Source organism: Amphichorda felina (genome assembly GCF_050947745.1).
Source record: "Amphichorda felina strain 45539 chromosome Unknown scaffold_1, whole genome shotgun sequence".
Taxonomy (NCBI): domain Eukaryota; kingdom Fungi; phylum Ascomycota; class Sordariomycetes; order Hypocreales; family Bionectriaceae; genus Amphichorda; species Amphichorda felina.
The window spans coordinates 3,739,706-3,761,108 of record NW_028145049.1 but is presented as its reverse complement, the minus strand read 5'-3'; the positions used below and the strand labels follow the sequence as shown (position 1 = coordinate 3,761,108).

Below are 21,403 nucleotides of genomic sequence, written 5' to 3'. Positions count from 1 at the left end.
TCTCGCGATTGACGGAGAATCGGCGGTAGAGAGGTGGAAGGATAGAGCGCGTGGAAAATCGCAGCGAAAAGTGGTGATGCACGAATGCCAGCAAAACGAATAGTTGGAAGGTTCGGTGAGACACCGTCCGTTCTTAAATGACGCCAGAGATGTCGGGGGACTCAAGCCAAACCTCAGGAATGCGCCAAAGGACAGATTCCTGCTAGCGAATCCGTAGGGACAATGCGACTCAGAAGGCGGTCGCAGAAAAGGCGACCCGCAGCTATATTAGAGCAGATGTGCCCAGCCGAAGTGAGGGGTTGATGAAGGATGCAAGGGCGAAGTGCGACAGCCTGGCCAGGTTGTTGTTGACTGAAAAAAAGACCCTTGACGCAATGGCCTTTGTCTCTGTGGCAACAAACAAAGCTGGCCCCATCGTGCCCGTCTCTGTTCTGGGCCGTGCACAGCCACAATTGAGGTCAGCCACATCTTTCGCCACACCTAAGCGCATGGTACGGAAATGGTCAGAGCTATTCTTGAACATCGTTCGAGGTGTGATGTGAAGATCCCCTCAACTCTCCCCCCGGCCCATTGGAGCTAATTGGCCACCCGAACAATGACTGCAGGACGTGCCCTTCTGGGCAAGTCTCCCTTTGTCTGCCGCAGCTGCTCCCGCCGCGTGCAGACAGGGCTACAACGCACGTATTCGACTCAACGGAACGACATCTACGATGTAGTCTGTGTTGGAGGCGGCCCGGCAGGGCTCAGTCTCCTCACCGCGCTCCGTGAGCTTCACAGCTGATCGCTCTGGTGGGGGTTACACTGACAAGACACTCCCAGGTGCCAATCCTGTAACTTCGGGACTCCGAGTCGCCCTCGTCGAAGCGCAGGACCTCGCAAAGACGTCGTCATTCTCCCTCCCGCCGACCCAATTCTCCAACCGCTGCAGCTCCCTCACACCTTCTTCGGCCCAATTCCTCAACTTGATAGGCGCATGGTCCCATATGAAGCGGGAGCGCATCCAGGAGTACCAGGAGATGCAGGTGTGGGATGGTGTCACCGATGCGCGCATAGAGTTTGACTGGCCGCCGGGATCGGGGTCCAGCAAGACTATCGCCTACATGACCGAGAACCTGAACCTGACATCGGGTCTGATGAAGAGGCTCGAGGAGCTGGGGAACGTCGATGTCTTTGACAAATCGAGAGTAGAGAGCATCGGCTTCGGGGAGGAGACGGAGGATATGGACCTCAGGGAGTGGCCTGTCATCCAGTTATCTGGCGGCCAGTCCCTCACGGCTCGCCTCTTGGTCGGTGCCGATGGCGCAAACAGCCCTGTTCGATCATTTTCCGGCATCGAGAGCCGAGGATGGGACTATGGGAGGCACGGCGTTGTGGCGACCCTCGAACTGGCGGGCGACGGGTGGGGAGGCGAGTACAACAAGATTGCGTACCAGCGATTCCTGCCAACGGGTCCCGTCGCCATGCTACCGCTACCAGGCAACTTTGCAACGCTCGTGTGGTCCACGACGCCTGCCAACGCCTCGCTGCTCAAGAGTCTAGACCCTAAGAACTTCATCGCCATGGTCAATGCGGCCTTCCGCCTTAGCCCTGTCGATATCGCCTACATGCACAGTCAGAGTCAGGGACAGGCTGAGGAACTAGCCTGGAGAGCGCAACACACGCCCATCAACCCGGAGATGATCCCCCAGGCCGTCGTCGGCGTCCAGGAAGGCAGCGTTGCGTCCTTCCCTCTCAAGCTACGCCATGCCGACACCTACATCAGTGAGCGCGTTGCCCTCGTCGGCGACGCCGCGCACACGGTCCATCCCCTTGCCGGACAGGGCTTGAACCAGGGCCAGGGCGACGTGCAGAGCCTCGTCAAGGCTATCCAGTACGCCGTGTCGCATGGGCAGGATCTGGGCGCCCAGATGTGGCTCGAGTCGTATAACTCGGAGCGGTACGCCGCGAACCATGTGCTCATGGGCGTCTGCGACAAGCTCCACAAGTTATACTCGGTGGAGAGCGGACCACTAGTACCATTGAGGTCCATCGGCTTGAAGGCGGTCAATGCTTTGGGCCCCCTGAAGAGCTTCTTCATGGAGCAGGCATCTGGGACCGGGGCCAAGGTATTCTAATCTTGTACTTGTTCTTTGTAGAATCACTGTAAAATATGTGACAATAGAAAATCTCACGAGTCTCGGAAATGCATCAGGAATAGGTGGTAAAAAATCGTGAATTGGATCACAACTATCAGAGGAGTATATACTCTTGTTCCTCTCGTCAGCTATGGTTACAAAACAAAGGAGACCTGTTCTAGCTTGTCTTGCATACACCCTCTCTACCGATCAACCTCGCCTAAATATATGTTAGTTCAGGGACGTCAACATATTAGGGTCCAGGAGACTTACCGAACACCAGATCCATAGTACCAATGACCGCCACAGCATCAGCCAGAAGATGGCCCTTCGAGACGTGGTCGAAGCCAGCCAAATGGGCGAAGCCGGGCGCACGGATGTGGCACCGGTAGGGGCGCTCGCTACCGTCACTGACAACATAGACACCCATCTCACCCTTGGGGGCCTCAATGGCCGAGTAGGTGTCACCTGGGGGGACGGCGTAACCCTTGGTGTAGAGGAGGAAGTGGTGGATCAGGGCCTCCATGTTCTCCTTCATGGCAGCACGGGGAGGGGGGGAGATCTTGAAATCCTCGACACGGACGGGTCCGGCAGGCATCTGGTTCAGGCACTGGTGGATGATGCGCAGGGACTGGCGGAACTCCTCCATGCGGATGAGGTAGCGGTCGTAGCAGTCACCGTTGGTGCCGACAGGGACGTCAAATTCAACCTTGTCGTAGGCATCATAGGGCTGGCTCTTGCGGATATCCCAGGGGATACCAGAACCACGGAGCATAGGGCCAGTGAAGGAGAGGTTGAGCGCATCGGCGGCGGTGACGACACCAACGCCCCTCAGACGCTCGATCCAAATGCGGTTATCCGTGAGCATCTCCTCGGTCTCGTCAAGGCGATCACCGAACTGGGTGGCCCACTGGTAAATATCGTCGAGAAGGCCGACAGGGATGTCCTCGTGAACACCACCGGGGCGGACATAGGCGGCGTGCAGACGGGCGCCAGAGACACGCTCGTAGAATTCCTACCAGGATTCATCAGCAATTGGCACTAAGGCAGAGCCAACACGGCACAGAGCAACTTACCATGAGCTTCTCACGCTCCTCGAAACCCCACAGGAAAGGCGTCAGGGCACCAACATCCATGGCGTGGGACAGGACGGACATGAGATGGTTCAGGACACGGGTGATCTCGCCGAACAGCGTTCGGATGTACTTGGCACGGTCGGGAATCTCAATGTTGAGCAGCTTCTCGACAGCCAGGGCAAAGCATTGCTCATTGGTCATCATAGAAACGTAGTCGAGACGATCAAAGTAGGGTAGCGCTTGGAGGTAGGTCTTGTACTCGATCAACTTCTCGGTACCACGGTGGAGGAGACCGACGTGGGGGTCGGCGCGAATGATTTCCTCGCCGCTGAGTTCGAGAATCAGACGCAACACGCCGTGGGCGGCAGGATGCTGGGGGCCAAAGTTGACGGTATAGTGGCGGACCTTGCGGTCCTCGATCGAGTTCTCGCGCGACTTTTCGTTGGCGCCGGGGAGGACGCGGCTGGTACCATAGGGGTCGGAGGGGTGGGCAAAGTCGTCATCGACGGGGATGAGGCGAGTGCCCATGGGCTCAGGAGCGGCGTACTTGCGCAGGCATGTCGTCGAGAAGGGGCGGGTGGCCAGAGGCGTGGGCGTCGAGCGCAGGCAGAGGCGACTAGCACCTCGGCCCGCGAGTCTCTGAAGGGGGGAGGCCATTGCGGATGAGCACAGAGGTTGCCAGCAGCAGGAGGAGAAGAAACAGTTCTCCCTTCAGCACCTCTTGCCCGGGGTCAATGGCAGAGTCGTCGGCAGACTGACGTCGTTGAGGCTTCGTTGACTATGCTCGTCATCCGCTGCCACAGCTCGTCTTGTCGTTGACGAAACTGGAGCTTTCGTGGTGATGGTGGGTTCGGACTTTTGTTTTCGCGCAATCGGGCCAATGGGGTGCCATGGATTATTCGTCGCAAAGTGGCGCCGTCTGACCCTACCTTTCTAAGTGCAAAAGCCGCTCAACTTTCCACCAATCAATAAGATTATAGGTCAGATGGCCGAGTGGTTAAGGCGCTGTGTTCAGGTCGCAGTCTCGAAAGAGGCAAGGGTTCGAATCCCTTTCTGACCAATTATTTTTGCTTTTTGTTTATATTTCGTACCATCTCCATCTTGCCAATCTTCACAATGCGATTGTCATCTGTCATCAGCATAAGAAATTGAGGTCAGATGGCCGAGTGGTTATGGCGCTGTGTTCAGGTCGCAGTCTCGTAAGAGGCAAGGGTTCGAATCCCTTTCTGATCAATTCTTTTTTCTTTTCGTTTTATTTTTTGCCCCTGCCACATCCTGTGATGCTCATGAACTAGTTGGCATCTGTCCCCATCACAACAAGTTGAGGTCAGATGGCCGAGTGGTTAAGGCGCTGTGTTCAGGTCGCAGTCTCGCAAGAGGCAAGGGTTCGAATCCCTTTCTGACCATTTCAACTGTTTCTACTCAGTTGTTTCTTTTTTGTTATTTGGTCCTTTTTTTTCGCCTCTTCGGTTTTGCTCTCAATCCAAGAATTCACGTGCGTGGTTGGCGAAATGCTTTGCCCCAAGACCTGCCTATAATTCTGTGTGCTGGTTGGTGGCTGTGATAAATCGGGAAAGAACCTTGTGCGGGGTTCCATCCTGCAACTGGTCAGGGCGAAGAACCACCATCTTACCACTCCACATTGCTCTCTTTTGATCCCACTACTACCAATGTGGTTCTCGGCCAGAAGCTCATGTGGAGGACTGCAAGTCCTCAGACTTGACTGCCTGAGCCTAGACTCCAGTGCCTAGCGTACTACCTAAATCGCCGTTCGTCGCTCAAGTAAACGCAAGGTCATGCATAACCATGCATCGTTTCATCAACGAACCACTCTCACAGCACGGCGACGTTGATCTGTGCATTCCATTTACTTCCCTTTATACGAGGCAGCATGGGAATTAATACAGCAAGCGTTACGGTGGGCTTGTGGCCAGACGAATTCTCACCATCAACTTCGAGTACACTACTACCTCACTCTACGCCTCTATAAACCACACCTCCAGCAGCCAGTCAATATTGTCAACGGCCGGCGGCAGTTAGTGATCTCCCAATTGATTCCCAGGTACTACTAACCATGCAAGAGACGGCGGCCGGCGAGCGAGTCCAGCTCCAGATCGGGGAGAGCACCTTCAGCACCACCTTCAGCACCACCTTCAGCACCATCGCCGAGAGGAGAGTCCTCTGAGTCGCATGTTTTCCCATGCTTTGAGTTATTGAAAATTGGGGCAGCTAATGGGCCATATTCCTTCCAATACCTCTTGTATATTTACTTCCCTATGTCCCGTCATGCTCAATCCACCCGTGTTACTCCGTACCACGCTTATCACTTTTCGAGATCGCGTCGTACGAGGCCGTACAAGATCTCGCCGACCACCTTTCCACTCTTCTCCGCCGAGTCCTTCCGCAACCCCTCCCTCACGAAGCCGCACTTCTCCAGCACCCTCCCGCTAGAAGCATTGAACTCAAAGGTCGACGCCTGCACACGCACCAGGGCCGGCCACGTCGCAAACAGCCACCGCACAAAGGCCCCCACCGCCTCAGTCGCGTAGCCCTGGCCCCAGGCCCCTGGCGTGACGAAGTAGCCCAGGTCCCACGTGCGGTATGTGATGTCGGACCCCGGCCTGACGCCCATGCTGCCGATCAGCTCCCCAGCCTCGCCGCCAGGCTGCTTAGTGATGATGGCGGTCCCGGTGGGGTACTCGGGCGAGTGGCCCTCTGCGGGCGGCTCAAGGGTTGTCCTCCTGATGAAATCCTCGGCGTCTGCGGGGGTGTACGGCGAGGGGAAGCGGTCCGTCATGTTATCCCAGATCTGGACGTGGTTGCCAGCCTCGGCCAGGGCGGGAGCGTCAGTGAGGAGGTAGCGGCGCACGATGAGCCGGTCCGTCTCAAAGAGGATGGTCCCCGGCTCCGTGCCAGGAGGAGAGGGAGAGGAGAGCGTACGATCCGGAGCCATAGCTCTTCAAAACAATAGCGATCAGTGATGATGATGGTGACTTCTTGCACGGTTGTCAGCTTGGTTGACTTGAAAGGGCCCTGCTTACCTGCTTATAAAGACCCCCAGCATGACTCACCTCATCGCGCAAGCGACCCTGGCACCCTCCAAAGCCGAACCGGACGAGGCAATGAAAGGACAATCCAGGAGAGCTATTTAGTTTCAGAGAATCGTAACAAATCATATCGCACAATGAGCTCTTGTGGGCATTCTAGTCGGGGTCTAGGTGTCAGCAACACACCTCCTCAATATACCCTAGACCCACATGCCGTGTAAGTCTTATCTGAACTACGGATATCCGGCTGCTTTAGCATTTTATATTACAGGCCATTGGATCTTATCTACTGTGTCTTCTGTTGCACTGGGAACTGAAGGTTGATTGACGGATGGTGGTAAGCGGTTGGTAACAAAAGCGAGGCACCACAATGCCCAGGCCACAAATATACGAACTACCTAGCACAACAATGTATAAACCCCCTATGGGAATATATATATATATATGAATACATATTTTGATACACATAGGATTACATGTAACATGAACATATACATCATATGGTGTTACATTATATGGTGCGATAACTTTGGTATCGTTTATCTTCGCGAACCGCTTGGCTGGCTTGTCAGCGACAGCACAGCACGCATGCCGATGCGCTGATCTATCGCCGTGTTTAACGATTGACCCCCTGGGATCTCTGAAACCCTACGTACAGTCCTTGGTGGCCTCCCCAGACCTCCATTCTAAGGTTCAAGATGGCTAGGGTTATCATATACATAGCCAAGATGCGACTAGTATCACCAGCGAAATCGCCCGAGCTGAGATGATACCTAGATGAAAGGAAACTGTTCCCCTTTCACAAAAATTCGTCTCGGAAGATACAACGCCATATGTATTTATTACAAAAGGGGCTAGACTAACGCCCCGTAAAGCTATATTTCCGTGTGCGAATGCCGGTCCCTAGACCGATGCAGACCCTTTTTCTATGACCGCCAAAGCCGAACCGGAGGCCGACGCCGCTCAATGAGTCGGACCTCTTTTTTGTATTTGTCTCAAAACCTTTTCCCAACCATTGCTATGCCTGCCAAATAATAATAAAAAGAAGAGGATAATTAAAAAAAAGGACGGAGCAGAGTGGAAATGAGAAAGGGTATCCGTGTATAACTCCGAAAAGGGGCAGTCGGAGCCTGAGAGTTGGCTGCCCTCGTCTGAAGACCAGCGCTCAGAAATGGGCATCACCTCGTCACGCCACGGACGTTGTCGCCGGGGTTGACATACAACCGCGAGGCAATGTCGCAGATCCGACGGACGACGTTGGTAGTCCCACCCGTCACATGTGCCTGGGCCGAGATGAACTTGGAGGCGACCACCACCTTGTTACGGGGGTCTTCCTCGGGCAGGTGGTACTTGGCCTGCAGTGCCTGGGACATGTCGAACCTGTGCGCGTAGTGCCGCAGCACGGCAATGGAGTACAGCACGTCGCGGTTCTCCCTCCCGTCGAGCAGCCACCGTAGCCGGCTGAGGGCGTCTTCCCCCGCCTTGTCGTCCTGCCCGACGGCGCCGCCCTGCCCGCCGGCGGGTCTCCGCACAAACTCTCCGAGCTGGTACCAAAAGTCAAACTCCCGCGTGCGGTGGGGGTTGGCGTCCTGGACGGGCGGGCCGAGCGGGTTCCAGGGGACGGTCTCGCCGCCGAGCAGCGCTTCGACGACGCGGAAGCGATGCTTCACCTCGACGGGGTCGTTCTCCGGCGGCAGGGTGCCGCGCATCCGGTTGTCGGCGTTGTCGGGGGCAGCGGATGCTGCCATCCTGGCCAGCTCCCACACGAGCCTCAGCTCGAGGGCGCCGGAGTATGTCATCTGGGCGTGGTCGTTGACCTTGACCCCCTCGAGGACTTTCAAGAACACGGCCATGTGCCCGACCAGCTTCTCATACCGAGGAAACGACATCTTTCCATTCTCCGAGAAATAGAACCAATTCGACTCGAAGAATGAGTGGAGCCCGGGGGCGTACATCTCGTGGTACACCTTGACGACCTCGTGGTACGTGTCCTCACTCCGGATGGATTCCGGGGCAGTGGGCGGCGGGCCCCAGCTGTTGATGAGCTCTTCGACTCTCATCCTCCTCACTGCATAGTCGGTGTGAGCATGTGCCATCTGGGGGGGTGGTCAGGCGATGACTGCCTACCTGCCGGAGAGTGATTCAAAGCACTTGGCTGCTGGCTCGTGGACAGCCCGTTGCTGGGGTGCGGGATGCAAGGTAGAGGCTTCTGGTGAGGAGGAAATCGCGTGTCCACGAGCGAGCCTTCTTCGCCTGGCTCGAGTTTTACAAGCTCGGATTTGATATGTGGCGACGAAGCTGAGACGGGCGTGGGGAGCTCCCTCTGGGGCGGGGCGGGATGGTTCGACAGAGGGGGTTCGGGAGCCCCAGGCGCGCCCGAGGCAGGTGGTGGTTTCTGGTCAGGGTATAGACCCGGGGACGGAAGCGCGTGGGAGGGTTCGGAGGGCAGCGCCGGCGAGGATGGCGGCGGATTCCGAGCCGAGTTGGTAGGATGGGGTGAGCTGCCGCCGCCGATGATTTGCGGGCGGAAAATGGGGTCGTAGCCAAGGCAGTGTCGCTTAGACCTTGTGCAGTTGTTGCAGGTCGGATGCTTCTCGTCGCACTGCTCGTCGAGAATCGGTCAGCAAAGGCGGATGGCGGATTGTGGTAGCAGTTAAAAAGTATCTGCGTGGGAGAGTTGTGGTGGTGGTGGTTGGGGTTCAGATGGTTGGTGGAGGGGTACAGTTGGACGGGTGGTGGTGGTGGTGGTGGTGGTACAGCAGCTGGGAGCTCTGGAGGTACATCAACTGGGGACCACCCGGCGCGATCTGCACGGCAGCTCTTGGAGAGACAAGTTGGTGCCAAACTAGGTCGCCCATATTTTGCTTCTTCCGCCGTAGAATGCCACCATGGACAACCATTTCAGCCAAATTGGGGGGCTTGCCAACCTCAATTGGCCTCCTCGTGGCCACCAAGACTCGGGAGGCGCCCGCCATGGCCGCCTCGCATCGCAGACGGCCCGATGTGGTAGAGCGGCACTGGAGCAAACCCTTATATAGGTATGCCGTCTTATATGCGGCTGGCTTTACGACAAGAATGGAAAAAGACGTCTCACTCACCTTGATTCTGCGCTTCCGGCACGTCAGGCACCCTGTCTTGGTGCGACGCTTGATCTCCTACACATTGTCCACTCATGATCAGCCCCGGCCACGCAACACATTAGTATTTCCCCCAATACTCTCCGCCTGTGTCAGGTAGTAGATGTTATTTTCAGCCCGTACCTTCTTCGCCGGTCGGTGGAGCATCCGGGAATCCGAGGGCAACGCATGGCGGCCGTAGCTGGAGGGCAGGACGGCCGAGGGGCTGTGGCCCGGGTAGTAGGGCATGCTGGACACGGTGGGGGCCATGGGCAGGTTTGTCCCGTATCCGGGGCTCATGGCCTGCGATGTCTGGTGCGCCATGGGGTTGATGGTGCGGATGCTCGGGAGTGACATTGGTCTCGAGGAGGCCTGGCCTGGGCCAGGCCCGTGGTCGTGGCCTGTCTGCGTGGTCGGGGATCCGTACGGCGAGTAGGGCATGGGGGATGGGCCTCCGTGGACGTGGTATGCAGGCATAGAGGAGTGAAGCCTCTGCGGATAGGGCGCGGTGCCATGGTGGCCTTGATCGTGGAGGAGTTGGTGGTGGTGATGGTGGTGTTGGTGGTGGTGGTTGGACATTTCGGAGCCGGCATCGGGGGTCTTGGGGTGACCGTTCCGCTGAGGCTCGGGAGCAGCCGCGGCAGCAACGGTGGAATGGTTCGGGGGCTCGAGAGAGGAGGCTATCGGGGTGGTGGTTGAAGTGGTTGAGTGCGTCGAGGATGAGAGATCTGGTGGTCGGGGCAGAGATATTCGTGGGGGAGGAGAGTCGTCTGTGGTGGAGGACCCCTGGCCGTCGAGGTTGGTGTCCTCGGGAGCCATGGTGAAATTTCCTGCGGCTCACGTACAAATACTCCGTACTCAAATGGCCCGTATTCATAGGTATGCTGTACATACAGCACCTATAATGGCCGAGGGCTCGAGTTGTGGCTGTTATGCAGCGATGGGGGGACGACACCACAGCAGCAGCAGGTGGGCTGTGCTGTGCAGCGCGTCTGTGCTGCCGTGCATGAGACGCAGCTCGGCGACGGTCCGACCAGCTCGCTTAAGCACGGTGGCAGCATGGGCGTCGATGAGTCGTTGTGGCCAGTGCTAGATGGTAATAATACCACTAATAGTGGTGGTCCTGGAAGAGGTGGATGAGAAGTACGTACGAGTACTACGAGTAGGCCGAGACCAGCCACACCGTCTCGTGCGCTACAACGCAGCGATGCAGGCCACACGACCCGCACCAGGATGCGCAGTTGGAACAGAGGAAGAGATGATTCTCGTGCAGCTTGTGCTTGGTTCTTCCCCCAGCTGAAGCTCAGGGCCTCCTCCACTGCCTGCCACTCACAAGTCACAATTTGGTCCCCCAATTTGCCCTCCACCTCCCCTGATTTTTAGTGATCTTTAGTGCCCGTCGCCCCGCCGCCTCGCCCCCTTGGCGCTGCCACTAGCGCTGCACCCAGTACGGCCCTCTTTGAGCCTCATTCGTCTTCCGTCCTTCATCGTTGGACAGAAGAGCACGAGAGCATGAGCGCATGAGACAGGCGAGGTACCTCGTACGAGTACGTGTTCGTACTAACATGTAAGATTGTATATCAGTGGTTCAATGTCTTCCCCAGTATCTACATCAGACCAGTGAGACACTATGTACCTTTGGCCGCCTATATCGATGGTAGCCCATTGTTATGTACGCATCCCGCCAGTGCAGCCTCGTCCACAGGCCCAACTTCTAGGAGGGAATGCCACTGGATAGACCCGAAGAATAAAATAATAACGCCGCCCTATGCAGGGAAATAAAAAACCACCGGGAAACTTGGTTACCGCAAGGACGCTCTTTTAGGACTGGTTAGTAGTCCTTCTCCAGCTCGTAGAACAGCAGATACACCTCCCTCTGCATCCCCAGCACGTCGCTCGTCTTGGACTCGCGCACCTTCTCGTCGCTCACCCGCCACCACTTCTCCGCCGGCCTCCGCCTCTTGGGCGGCCTGGCTGCTGCTGGCGCCGCCGCCGCTGTTGTTGTTGTCGAGGCCGACGCTTGGGGGGACAGGGCGCCGTCCTTGACGGTGCTCGACGACTTGGGCGATCCCAGCTTCGAAAGGGCCGACCTGGTCGACGCCGCCACGGAGCGGAAGCTGCTGCTGTCCGAGTCCCTCTCCTTCTCCTTGACGCTGGCCAGCGGGCTCTGCTCCCGCGTCATCGACGGCGACGACGGCACCCGGGGCACGCTGCGCGGCGGCACGGCCATCGACTCGAGCGACGGCGTCGACGAGCTATTACCCGAGGACCCGGACAGGAGGTCGGGCGTCGAGACGGCGGGGCTGGCCATGCGCCTGGCAGCGATCTCCGGCGTCGAGGCGGGCGTCGGCGTCTTGCTGTACACCTCGGACGCCTGGAACGTGTTCAGGTTGGCAAACGGCGGCCGCGGCTGGCTCTGCCGCCGGAACGCCTCGTAGTGCCCGCTGTTGTGCCCGCCCCGGTGCGTCACGACTCCCAGCAGCCTGTACTTGCGCTGGTCCGCCAGCCCGCCCAGCGGCAGGTGCTCCGGGAACGACACCTTGGCCGAGTTCTTCTGCGTCATCTGCCCGGCGCCGTAGATGGAGCGCGAGAGGTGCACCGCCAGGATCTTGGGGAAGATGGTCATGCGCGTCGTCTTGGCAATCTTGCGCTTGGGCGCGTACCGGCTGTCGACGAGCTCCACGTCCTCGGGCGGGTGCTCCGGGTCCGTCTCGATGGCGACGCGCAGCTTCTCGATGTTCTCGCGCGCCGTCTTCCGGAAGGGCTCCGAGGTGGAGCGGGCCAGCTCCTGCTCCAGGGTGGACTTGGTGTGCAGCAGCCGGCAGTTCTCGCACTTGAAGTCGTCAATGTACTCGGTCTTGAAGATGCCGTCGAAGCAGTTGCCGAGAGACGTCGACGAGACCTGGGGCACGGCCAGCGTGAGGGTGCAGAATGTCTCCTCGCGGGGTTTACTCCGGTAGCGGCACGTCATGCACTGCAGCTGGGACTCGTATCTGCCCTCCATGGGGAAGGACTCCTCCATCTCGGTCGGCAGGCGCATCGGCTGGATGCTCGGCTGCGTCGTGTCGGGGGTGGGCGCTTCCGTGCCCGATAGGTCGGCGGTTGAGGCATTGACTCCGTTCAGCGACAGCCCGGGGACTGCCTCTTCGCCGCCATTCTTTCCCTTGTCGCTCCCGTCGTCGTCGTCGTCATCGTCGTCGTCGTCGTCAGCCTTCTCCGTCGGCGTGATGCCGTGGGTGCGCGCATACAGCCGCGCCCTGCGCCCGGCGTGGTACTCGTCCTTGAGCCTCTCGGCGACAATCTGCAGGAACTCCTGGGCGTCCTGCTGCTGGCGGCTGATGCGCTGGCGGAAGGCTATCTCGAGGACGCGGAGGAAGGGGAAGGGGGAGACGGACTTCTTGTAGAGGGGCCGCTCGTTGAGGGTGTCGAGCATCTCCTTGAGGCCGTAGGTGACGAGCCCGTCCTGCAGGCCGTGCAGCTTCCAGTCCGGCAGGGGCGCGGCGCCGAGGGGCTGGACCAGGTGGGCGTAGACGGCCGGGTCCTCGATGCGGCGCCGGTGGGTCTCGCGGATCAGGTAGATGCGCAGGTCGTCGAGGCCGGCGAGGACCTGGAGGATCGAGTTGATGAAGCAGTCGTTGGCGGCGTTGCGCAGGCCGACAGTGGTCTTCTTCCGGGAGGAGCCATCGTTGTCGAGGGCAAAGGTCGGGCCGAAGACGTAGATGAGGGCGGCGGCGGCGAGCGAGGCTCCGGCGGCGTACGACGCGACCGTGGCGGGCTTGCCAGGCATTGCTGATGCTTGGTGCTTGGTGTGTCGTCGTCTCGCCCCGGTGTCGTCGTGCCGGGATCGGCGTGCCTTAACGCCACTTCGGTGTCTCGGGACGATGGGCGGCGAGGACTCGGCAGAGGCAGAGGAAAGAGGAGGGAGGGAGTGGGAAGACGGGCGTCGTCGTCGCGAGAGAGGTATTTCTCAAGAAAGAGGTATCGACATGTCTTCTTTTCCTTGCGGGGGTGGGTGGGTGTGCGACAGTGCGACGGGGACGGGAGGAGGTGTGGCTGACGGCTTAACGGGCTGCCGGGTTTGACGGGTTGACCGCTGGGTCAGGAACTCAGTTGAGCAATATCTTAGCTGGCACTCTCGGGACGACCATGGCAGATATGCAGAGATTGCGGGCCCGTTGCTTTTTCCGCCGTCCGTGCCAAGCCGATGCTCGATCGGGGGAGATGGATTGGGTGCTCTGGCGACTGGATATGCAGCTGTTGATTGGGAGGACAATGAGAGGATGGCACAAGGAACTGGCTGGCCGAGGGTCTCTGGGGAGAAGGAGGGTTTTGCGCGAACGGCGTTGGCCCAGGATGGGGGATTGCGTATGGGGATTGCGTACGGCGGGAATAAAGAATGGGGTTGGCGATGGGTCGTGGATGGCCCGAGCGGATAGTGGAGCGGGGAGAGCTTCAGCAGTTGGGCCTTCCTTTCAAAACCACAAGCTCCACTGAAAGGATGAATCATCATCAGACCCGATCTAGGATTTGCAGCTATCTTTTTCGTCGTGTTTCGTTGCGCAATGTCTCGTTATTTGTCAAGTTCCCTCTTGGCTTGTCCGCTCTCTGGCTCTCTCATCATGGGCCCTTAGGCAGCCCCTCACGGGTACTGCAGCAGCCCTGGATACCTTCTAGATTCCCCCTAAGAAATGGTCGTGTGCGCATGTATCCTCATATCCACATCAATGGTCATATTCCCCGTCGAGGCTCCTCCTCCCCCCCCCAGTCTCCCAGGCCCCGATCCTGATCTTCACGTAGCCTGCCCCCGAGGCGGCAGCTCCCCTATCCGCTGCCCTCGCCATCCCCACAGCGCTCCGTCCAGCGCGCCCCTCTTCACCCACCCCGTCACCATCTCGTTGGGCGTCTCGTCGCCGTAGAAGGGCATCGGCACCTCGTACCGCTCCACCGTCATCCTCGCCTCCGGGTCGACCTGCGCCCAGCCCTCCACGTCCACCCGGGGCATCTCGTGCGCCACGTCCAGCAGCACTACCCGGATCTCGCGGTCCAGCGCCGGGTGCTCCCGGGGCAGCTTGTGGAAGTACTCGTCCTTGATGTTGACCGCCTCGAGGTTGCGCGGCCGCGCCAGCACCACGTGTCCCAGCCGCCGCAGCGTCGCAATGTCCCACCACAGCCAGTGGTTGTCGGCCGGCACGTCGAACAGCACCAGCCGCCGCAGCTCCGGCCACAGCCGCCACACGTCCGTGTCGCCGCCGGGCACGCTCAGCGCCGGGTACTCGCCCAGGCAGACAAACTCCTCGAGCCCGACGAGCTGCTCGAAGCCGTCGCGGAGGGTCCGCCGCACGCTGAGGTGGTCGTCGAGCGGGTCGAGGCTGCGGAATGGCATATGGACCACCAGCCGCCGCAGCGTCTCGGCCACCTCGCAGAACAGCTCTCGCACCCACAAGGCAGTGGGCTGGTCATCCAGCGAGGCCTCGAATGGCGACAGGTAGAGCGATGTGACGTGGCGCAGGGGCAGCGAGGGCGGCATGGACGGCACGAGTCGGTTCATGCACCGCAGCACGATGCCCAGCCGCCGGCTCGATTCGAGGTACAGGCACCGCTGTCGGAGCAGCCTCGAGGCCAGCCGGTAGGTGACGCGTGATACCCTCGTGAGGGCGAGCAGCGTGCGGGCGGCGCTGTGCGACGTCGGGATCAGGACTCGTGTGTTGGCGGGGAGGACGCCCTCGACGATGAGCTGAAGCACTTCGGGCGGCAGTCGTGCCATTTCTCGGTTGGGGGGAGGCTCAGGCTCCATCGCTTCAAGATGCCAGTGTCATATCATTGTCGGCTAAGGAATCGTTCTTCGTCGGGGAGTGACAGTGCAGTCTGTCGGAATTGAGTTTGGAGAAGGAGAAGCGAGGGGAAGAGCTAAGAGTCGAGGGGCAATGCAAGCTTCACATCATGCTTATCAAGTCGCCTACGAAGTACATGTACCCTTGTCTCACCAGATAAGGCCGAAATGACGTACCGTCCACGGTCCACCCCAGCGATCCTGCAAAGAATAAAGTAACTAATTGATTATTATCCTTATTAATGCCCGCATTCACTCATGCAGCCCGTATTATCGTCAACTTGCTGCCAGGATATTGTTACCAGTAGTTGTATTTTTATTGAACAGGTGGGGACACCAAGGTACTGCCGAGTAGTATGCAATGCCGTATGGAAACAGTCTACCAAGCCTCTCCGTCAAGGATATCATGCGAGTCTATCGAGACACGAACGCCTCAGATGCAAAACCCCAAACACCGACGCCATCCGCACCTCCAGGTTCATGTGCTTGTCTCCCAGGTACAGGCTACAGCACTATACTTCACCGTTGTCCCAGCCAACGCACATAAACCCCACATGCCAACGCCCGCAGGGATCGCACCGGGGAGACCGCACCGGGGGGACGACTACTTCTTCCCCGGGCTCTCGTAGCTGTAGTCCACACTCCACAGAGAATCCCACACCACTGACCTTTTTGTTGGGCTCCCAGACGATTCTTGCCGGTCGAGCATCCACCGTGGCTGCTGGAGAGCGCCCAATCAGTAATGCTCTACGGCCCAAGAAGAGAGTCGACGGTTCGTACCTCGGGAGTCTTGGTCGTGTCTTCGTTCCCAGTCGGCCTTGACTCGTCCTGCTGGGCCTCCGTATCCACCTTGGGCTTTGCCCGAGACTCCCCATCTCTATCGTTTGATCCTCTATCGTTTGATTTCGTAATACCCGACGTTCCGGACGGGCCCGGCTGGTGTCTGACACCATCGGGGCTTGTCCCGGTCGGGGTCTCTGGCGCCGCAGCTCGGAGAGAGTTAGTCTCGCTGGCGATGGGGTTGCTCTTCAGCAGTGCCTGAGCCCCGGCGCCAGCAAAAGGCAGGGCCCTCTTTGAGCTCGAGCTGCTGCGTCTACTCTCCAGGCTCTTGGAGAGCGACTTGTTTATGCCCTCGATGCTGTGCGCGTTGTCGCGGTGCTTTCCCCTCACCCCAGCCGTGTGCGTATGGATGTTCGCCGTTGCCTCGACGTTATTGGCGGCGACAGTCGACTTTCCCATGCCCGGCGTGGAGGGAGCCCCTGGCTTGTCCTCTTGGGCATCAATGAGATACCAACGAAGGCCGTCCGACAGCTGGAACGGGTTGTCGTTCTCCTCGTCATTCATCAACGCCGAGTCGGTGCTGGGCTGCAGACTCTTGGAGAGATCGACAACTCGCTCCTGGATACGCGTGATGCGCGCCACGAGCCACTCACGGTTCCGGAGGCGATGTGCATCCTGCTCTCGGAGGAAATAATGCGGGAATCCCACATTAAAAGCTGCCCAAGCCCCGGCCTGCTGATTCCTGGTTGGTAGGAACAGCGCAAGGTCCCCCTCCTTGAAGTGCTTGAAAGCAATCTTGTCATGTGAGTCCTTCTGCACCATGTGCGCACGATCTCTGTACGCGCGAGCCTCCTTCTGCCACTTGCGTGCCTTGTGCTCGACTTCCTTGACCCTGTGATAGATTGTGTCTGCGAATAGGTCTGTGTCAAAATCTCCGAGCTTGCTCATGAACGCTGCGTACTTCTCAGCCTCAACCGTAGCGTCGCTGCTGCTCGTCCAGTGTAGGAGGTCCAGCTCTGCGCTGTCATGCAGAGCCTTGGCGCCCAACATACCCGATTTCCGAAGCAGAGTCCCAGGATCCGACGAGTCGTTGAGATTCTGAACGGTCCGCTCTGCACGTGGTACTTTGGTAATGGCCATAGCATCGTCCTTGCGGGAGACGGCGTATCCTAGGCGCTCTAGCAGATGGCACATACGGTCATTCTGGGAGTAGAGCCGCTGGGTGAGCTCCTTGGATCTCTCGCCACGACCATCGTGGTGTCCACTGAGGTGCGACACTTTACCCTGCGCCGCGTCCAGCTTCTCCTTAAACGATCGGAGCTCCTCCTCAAGACTCCCCACGTGCGATTGTCGCATAGCAAGTTCCTCGCTGAGGCTGGCGACCTTCTTCTCCTCCTCTTCGACCCGTTTCTGGAGCGTCTCCGAGCCCGTCTCGCCGGCTGCTAACCGGGCTCGCGCGTTACTTAGCTGCTCCCTACTCTGGGCGAGTTCGTGCTCTACAGCTTCCACCCTGGCTTTTTCCTCAGAAACACTCTCCCGAGCGTGTAAAGAAGATGCTTCTTCAGCTGCAAGCTTATCCCTGGTCGAGGCAAGCTCCTCGCGTAGTTCCTTGACCAGGTTTCTCGTTTGATCCAGATCGTCTCGAGCCAGAGAGTTATCACTCTCCATATTTTGGAGTTTCGCGAGTAGATCCGTCACCGCGGTCTGCACAGCATCAGCCAATTCCGAGTCGTCGGGAGGTAGGCCGCTGTCAGCCAGCTGTGAGTGGAGATCCCTGAGGCTTTGCAAGGTCCCATCTGCAGCTTCCTGCAGGTTCCCCAGATTTTGTGAGATAGTGTGCACCTGATCCTTCGCGGTCTGCAGTTCCCGTTCCAATGAGTCGCGCTGTTCTCTCTGGATACGGCTCTCATTCGTGAGAAATTCAACCTGACCTTGAGCCTTGGACGTCTCATCTTTTCGCTCCCTGTCCGCACGCTCAAGTTCAATCTCAAGCTGCTGGACCCTCTCCTCGTATGAAGCTCTCTCCTTCTCCCGAGATTCTCCAAAATGCTCAATCTCGTCCTCAGTGTCCTCGAGACGCGCTTTGAGAGTCTTGATTTCATCTTCGAGGGACTTCCTTTCTTCCACAAACTCCCGCTTTAGAGCTTCCATATTCTCTAGCAGGTCTTTCTTAGTCGAGTTCACCTCCTGGATCTGGTCCTTCATGTCATCATGTTCGGTTGCCCGGTTGGTGAGATCCTTCTGGATACGGGAGGACCGCTGCTTCTCTTCTCGCAGCTCATTCTCGAGCTCCGATACCCGTCGCAGAAGTGAATCCGTTCCGTCTGACGACATACGCTGTCCATCGGGGAGGCCAGACCTGATCGAGGAGCTGGAATCGTTTCGTTCATGTGTCGAGTTTGTCTGGGGCTGGAACAAGTTTCCTGGTCGTGCGGCCTGGCTTTGCCGATGAAGTAGGTCTTCCAGTCTTCGCACCCTACTCTCGGCCGTCTTGACCTTGCTCTCCAACTTGGACTTGTCATCCTGTAAGGATCGCAAAAGGTCGTCATCGCCACGAATCATTAGGCCACTCCTCCCCAAGGCTGCCTCGTGAACACTCCCATTCTTGAACGCTTTGAGTCTCTTCGACTGCTGCTTCGTGGGGCTGTCGAGTTCTCGTATGAGCTGAGCCACATCTTCTAGAATTTCCTCTTCCATGTCCTGCTCCTTGAGAGCGCCCAGAAACACCTCCAACTCGTTCTTGTTCACGGTTGGCCATGAGCTGTCATCGCCGAGAACGCTTACCTCCAAGCCCATCACGTTGGTGTCTAGACCAGGGCCATAGGTACTCCCTACCATCTTCTGCCACTTCCGACGCCGTTTAGACTCTTCGTCCTGGAATAGAGCCATCTCGTTGGCAAGCGTCGATGAGTCCGCCTTGACCTTGCCATTCCACTCATGACGACGAATCGCTTCCACCAGAAAGGAGGCGTACATGTACGGCAGCTGGTGGATCAGACGAAGGTAATCAAAAGTTGTCATGTCATCTTCCGACTGGTTCAGAACATTGATGTGGTCCTTGACGTTGCCACGGAGGGAGGTGATCTCGGTGATGGCTTTCATGAACTCGACCGACTCGGAGGCAATGGCGTTGCGAGACTGCGTGGCGTAGTGTACTAGATCATCCATTTCCTTTGCGCGCCTCTTCAAGGTTGGCACCAGCCTTTCGGTGTGGTTCGAAGCTGCTTTGGAGGCCTGCGCCACGTCCCGCTGAGAACCTCCATAGCTCAGAGTCGCGCGGTAGTCGGAATCGATTTGTTTGGCGACGGCTTCGATGTCCTGGAGGAGTTGGGCCGACTCGTCACTGCGTCCGAGGACCGATCGGTTGACCAACCGGTCGAAATCCGCGATGAGGTTGTCCAGACTCTGGTACATCCTGTTTGCGGCCTTGTCGAGGTCGGCAGCCTTGTCGCTAAACCTGCGGTGGGCTGTGGACGCTAGCTTCCCGGCCTTCTTAGCCGTCTCCGGCTCTATTAGGTCCTCGAGGGTAGGGTTACTCTTTGATATCTGGCTGCGCGTCATGAACCTGACCACCGACGGTGCCACAGGTGTGTTCCGTGCGAGGGCCAGATACTGCTGCCACGACGTCGACAGGCGGGCGTGGTCTTCCAGAGCTGGCTCCACCCACTTCTTCAGCTCGGTATATTTTGGCTCAAGCTGCTTGACGCTAATCTCGAGGTTCGCGACGGCGGCATCCAGGCACTTGATTATGACATCCATCTCTTCGAATCGCGCTTGCGCGGTAGCATCCATGTCGGCGCAGTCTTCCAGCACGTGGAGCGCCCATGCTCGGCGATCTTTGCAGAGCCCCTGCCACGACGCAATGGCCTGGACATCTTCTATCGAGTTGGGGGCATTCGGGGGGTCGTAGCGTTTGGGGGGCTGGACTTGGGAGACGACGGACGAGGATCCATCAGGCGAGGGCGCCTGGGACATGCGGATATCGTAGATGTAAATCTCCTTCTACGCGAGGTCAGCAGAGAGTTCACCTCCAAGTGCAGGAACGAGACGTGCCTCGCTGTATAGGCTCGCGGGCTTAACGCTGCGGCCTTGAGGGGTCAGCGCGATGAAGTGCTGAGGTGTGACCGAGCTGTTCCGGGCGACCCAGGTCTTGAAATCATCGAGACTATGGGCGCTGTCAGCAAGAGACCATCGTCACAGTCGCACAGCGCCATACTTAGGGAACTGGGCCGTGTCGACCTCGAGGCGCTGGCCCGTATGGGCAATCAACACCTGCGTAGCCATCCCGAGACATTGCCTATGGACACTGAGGCAACGAAGCTTGCTCCTCTGCGGAGCTCAGCGATGGAGCGATGGGGCGGCGCAGCGGAGAGAACGTATGGATAGAGGTAGTATCGGAATACCAAAAGAGAAGAGGACCATGCGATGCTCGAGAGATTGACCGTAGGGGCCACCAACCTCGCGTGACCCGTTCACTAGTTGTGTGATGGCGGTGTCGTGATCTAGGATGCCATCACGCTGCCGCCTGGCCGCCCGCGATTCAATGAAGATCCACCCACGTGCCAGGGCGCCCCCCCTCCACTGCTTCAGTGCTCCACTGCTTCCAGTCCTCCTCCACTAAGTCCACTGTGAGCCCGCTCCTCCTCCAGTGCTCCACAGGGGCACCTGCTTACCCGTGATTCCGTACCTTACGATGGCTCCACCACCCAGACCTGCCATGCCAGGGCCCAACTTCCCGTCTACATCATCAATTCGACCATCACAATCCCAGTGCTGCCGCTGAGGCTGGTCATGAATCATGATGCAAGGCGCATAGCAACACTACGATTCACTCAATTCCCGAGGCCCTCGCTTTTAATCCCCGATGGCCCCTAATGGCACCAGTTGACCCCTTCGACCGCGCCATGGCACTGACGGAGGGACCATCCCCCTAGCACACGACGGTGTACTCACAGCAGTGATATTGTGTTCCCCTTCTTTTCTTGCTCCTCATGGATCCCAAGCGAAACCGCCCTAAAAACCGTGGGTATTCTGTGAGTATTGAGCTAATATTTTGATATAATAATCATTAATCTAGATCAATACTAATTGCTACTATAGGTTTCCAATATTTGTATGTTTTCGTGGGGATCTTCACATGGCACTCTGCCTCACATGGTCGGTCGGTGGCAACTATACGAGGGTGAATACACAGCACACCTGAGGCTGCGAGTACCTCCTCGATCAAGAAGTGCCATGTGCGATCCCCCCAGGACGAAACTTTTGACAAGATCCGACGCCCCTGGTCCCTAGGGTTCCAGCGGAACCCCCTTCCAATCCATGTGACAACTAGGTCTTTCGGACCGTGAAGCCATGGTATCCCCCTGGTACGCTGGCTCGGAACCCATTTCGGAAAACTAACGACATGGATACTGGCGCCATGGCAGATGAATTAAACTGA

At 58.2% G+C, this 21,403-nt stretch overlaps 7 protein-coding genes and 3 non-coding genes across 10 annotated transcripts; 4 read left to right on the top strand and 6 right to left on the bottom strand.

The window, feature by feature from the left end:
- Positions 1–595: 595 nt before the first annotated feature.
- Positions 596–2,114, top strand: COQ6 (uncharacterized protein; the record flags this gene model as incomplete). The annotated part of the gene is made up of 2 exons (XM_083190721.1): positions 596–764; positions 820–2,114. The coding sequence occupies 2 exons, from the start codon at positions 596–598 to the stop codon at positions 2,112–2,114; spliced, it is 1,464 nt and encodes a 487-aa protein (XP_083054580.1).
- Positions 2,115–2,317: 203 nt separating this feature from the next.
- NdufS2 (nife hydrogenase-like protein) lies at positions 2,318–3,847 on the bottom strand (the record flags this gene model as incomplete). The annotated part of the gene is made up of 3 exons (XM_083190720.1): positions 2,318–2,334; positions 2,388–3,129; positions 3,191–3,847. The coding sequence occupies 3 exons, from the start codon at positions 3,845–3,847 to the stop codon at positions 2,318–2,320; spliced, it is 1,416 nt and encodes a 471-aa protein (XP_083054579.1).
- Positions 3,848–4,169: 322 nt separating this feature from the next.
- Positions 4,170–4,250, top strand: ACO1O0_001232. The gene has a single exon. It is a non-coding gene; the product is annotated as a tRNA-Leu (tRNA).
- A 92-nt stretch (positions 4,251–4,342) lies between these two features.
- On the top strand, positions 4,343–4,423 carry ACO1O0_001231. Its single transcript has one exon. It is a non-coding gene; the product is annotated as a tRNA-Leu (tRNA).
- A 92-nt stretch (positions 4,424–4,515) lies between these two features.
- Positions 4,516–4,596, top strand: ACO1O0_001230. The gene has a single exon. It is a non-coding gene; the product is annotated as a tRNA-Leu (tRNA).
- A 917-nt stretch (positions 4,597–5,513) lies between these two features.
- Positions 5,514–6,143, bottom strand: ACO1O0_001229 (acyl-CoA N-acyltransferase; the record flags this gene model as incomplete). Its single annotated transcript, XM_083190719.1, has 1 exon — positions 5,514–6,143. One exon carries the CDS (start codon positions 6,141–6,143, stop codon positions 5,514–5,516), a length of 630 nt encoding a protein of 209 aa, XP_083054578.1.
- A 1,272-nt stretch (positions 6,144–7,415) lies between these two features.
- ACO1O0_001228 (uncharacterized protein) lies at positions 7,416–10,172 on the bottom strand (the record flags this gene model as incomplete). The annotated part of the gene is made up of 6 exons (XM_083190718.1): positions 7,416–8,305; positions 8,365–8,839; positions 9,084–9,299; positions 9,336–9,392; positions 9,498–9,843; positions 9,931–10,172. 6 exons carry the CDS (start codon positions 10,170–10,172, stop codon positions 7,416–7,418), a joined length of 2,226 nt encoding a protein of 741 aa, XP_083054577.1.
- Positions 10,173–11,184: 1,012 nt separating this feature from the next.
- ACO1O0_001227 (putative ubiquitin-specific protease UBP16) lies at positions 11,185–13,140 on the bottom strand (the record flags this gene model as incomplete). Its single annotated transcript, XM_083190717.1, has 1 exon — positions 11,185–13,140. One exon carries the CDS (start codon positions 13,138–13,140, stop codon positions 11,185–11,187), a length of 1,956 nt encoding a protein of 651 aa, XP_083054576.1.
- Positions 13,141–14,142: 1,002 nt separating this feature from the next.
- On the bottom strand, positions 14,143–15,443 carry ACO1O0_001226 (uncharacterized protein; the record flags this gene model as incomplete). Its single annotated transcript, XM_083190716.1, has 3 exons — positions 14,143–15,149; positions 15,361–15,384; positions 15,440–15,443. The coding sequence occupies 3 exons, from the start codon at positions 15,441–15,443 to the stop codon at positions 14,143–14,145; spliced, it is 1,035 nt and encodes a 344-aa protein (XP_083054575.1).
- A 487-nt stretch (positions 15,444–15,930) lies between these two features.
- ATG11 (oligomeric, coiled-coil, peripheral membrane protein) lies at positions 15,931–20,247 on the bottom strand (the record flags this gene model as incomplete). The annotated part of the gene is made up of 3 exons (XM_083190715.1): positions 15,931–19,965; positions 20,008–20,128; positions 20,180–20,247. The coding sequence occupies 3 exons, from the start codon at positions 20,245–20,247 to the stop codon at positions 15,931–15,933; spliced, it is 4,224 nt and encodes a 1,407-aa protein (XP_083054574.1).
- Positions 20,248–21,403: the final 1,156 nt, after the last annotated feature.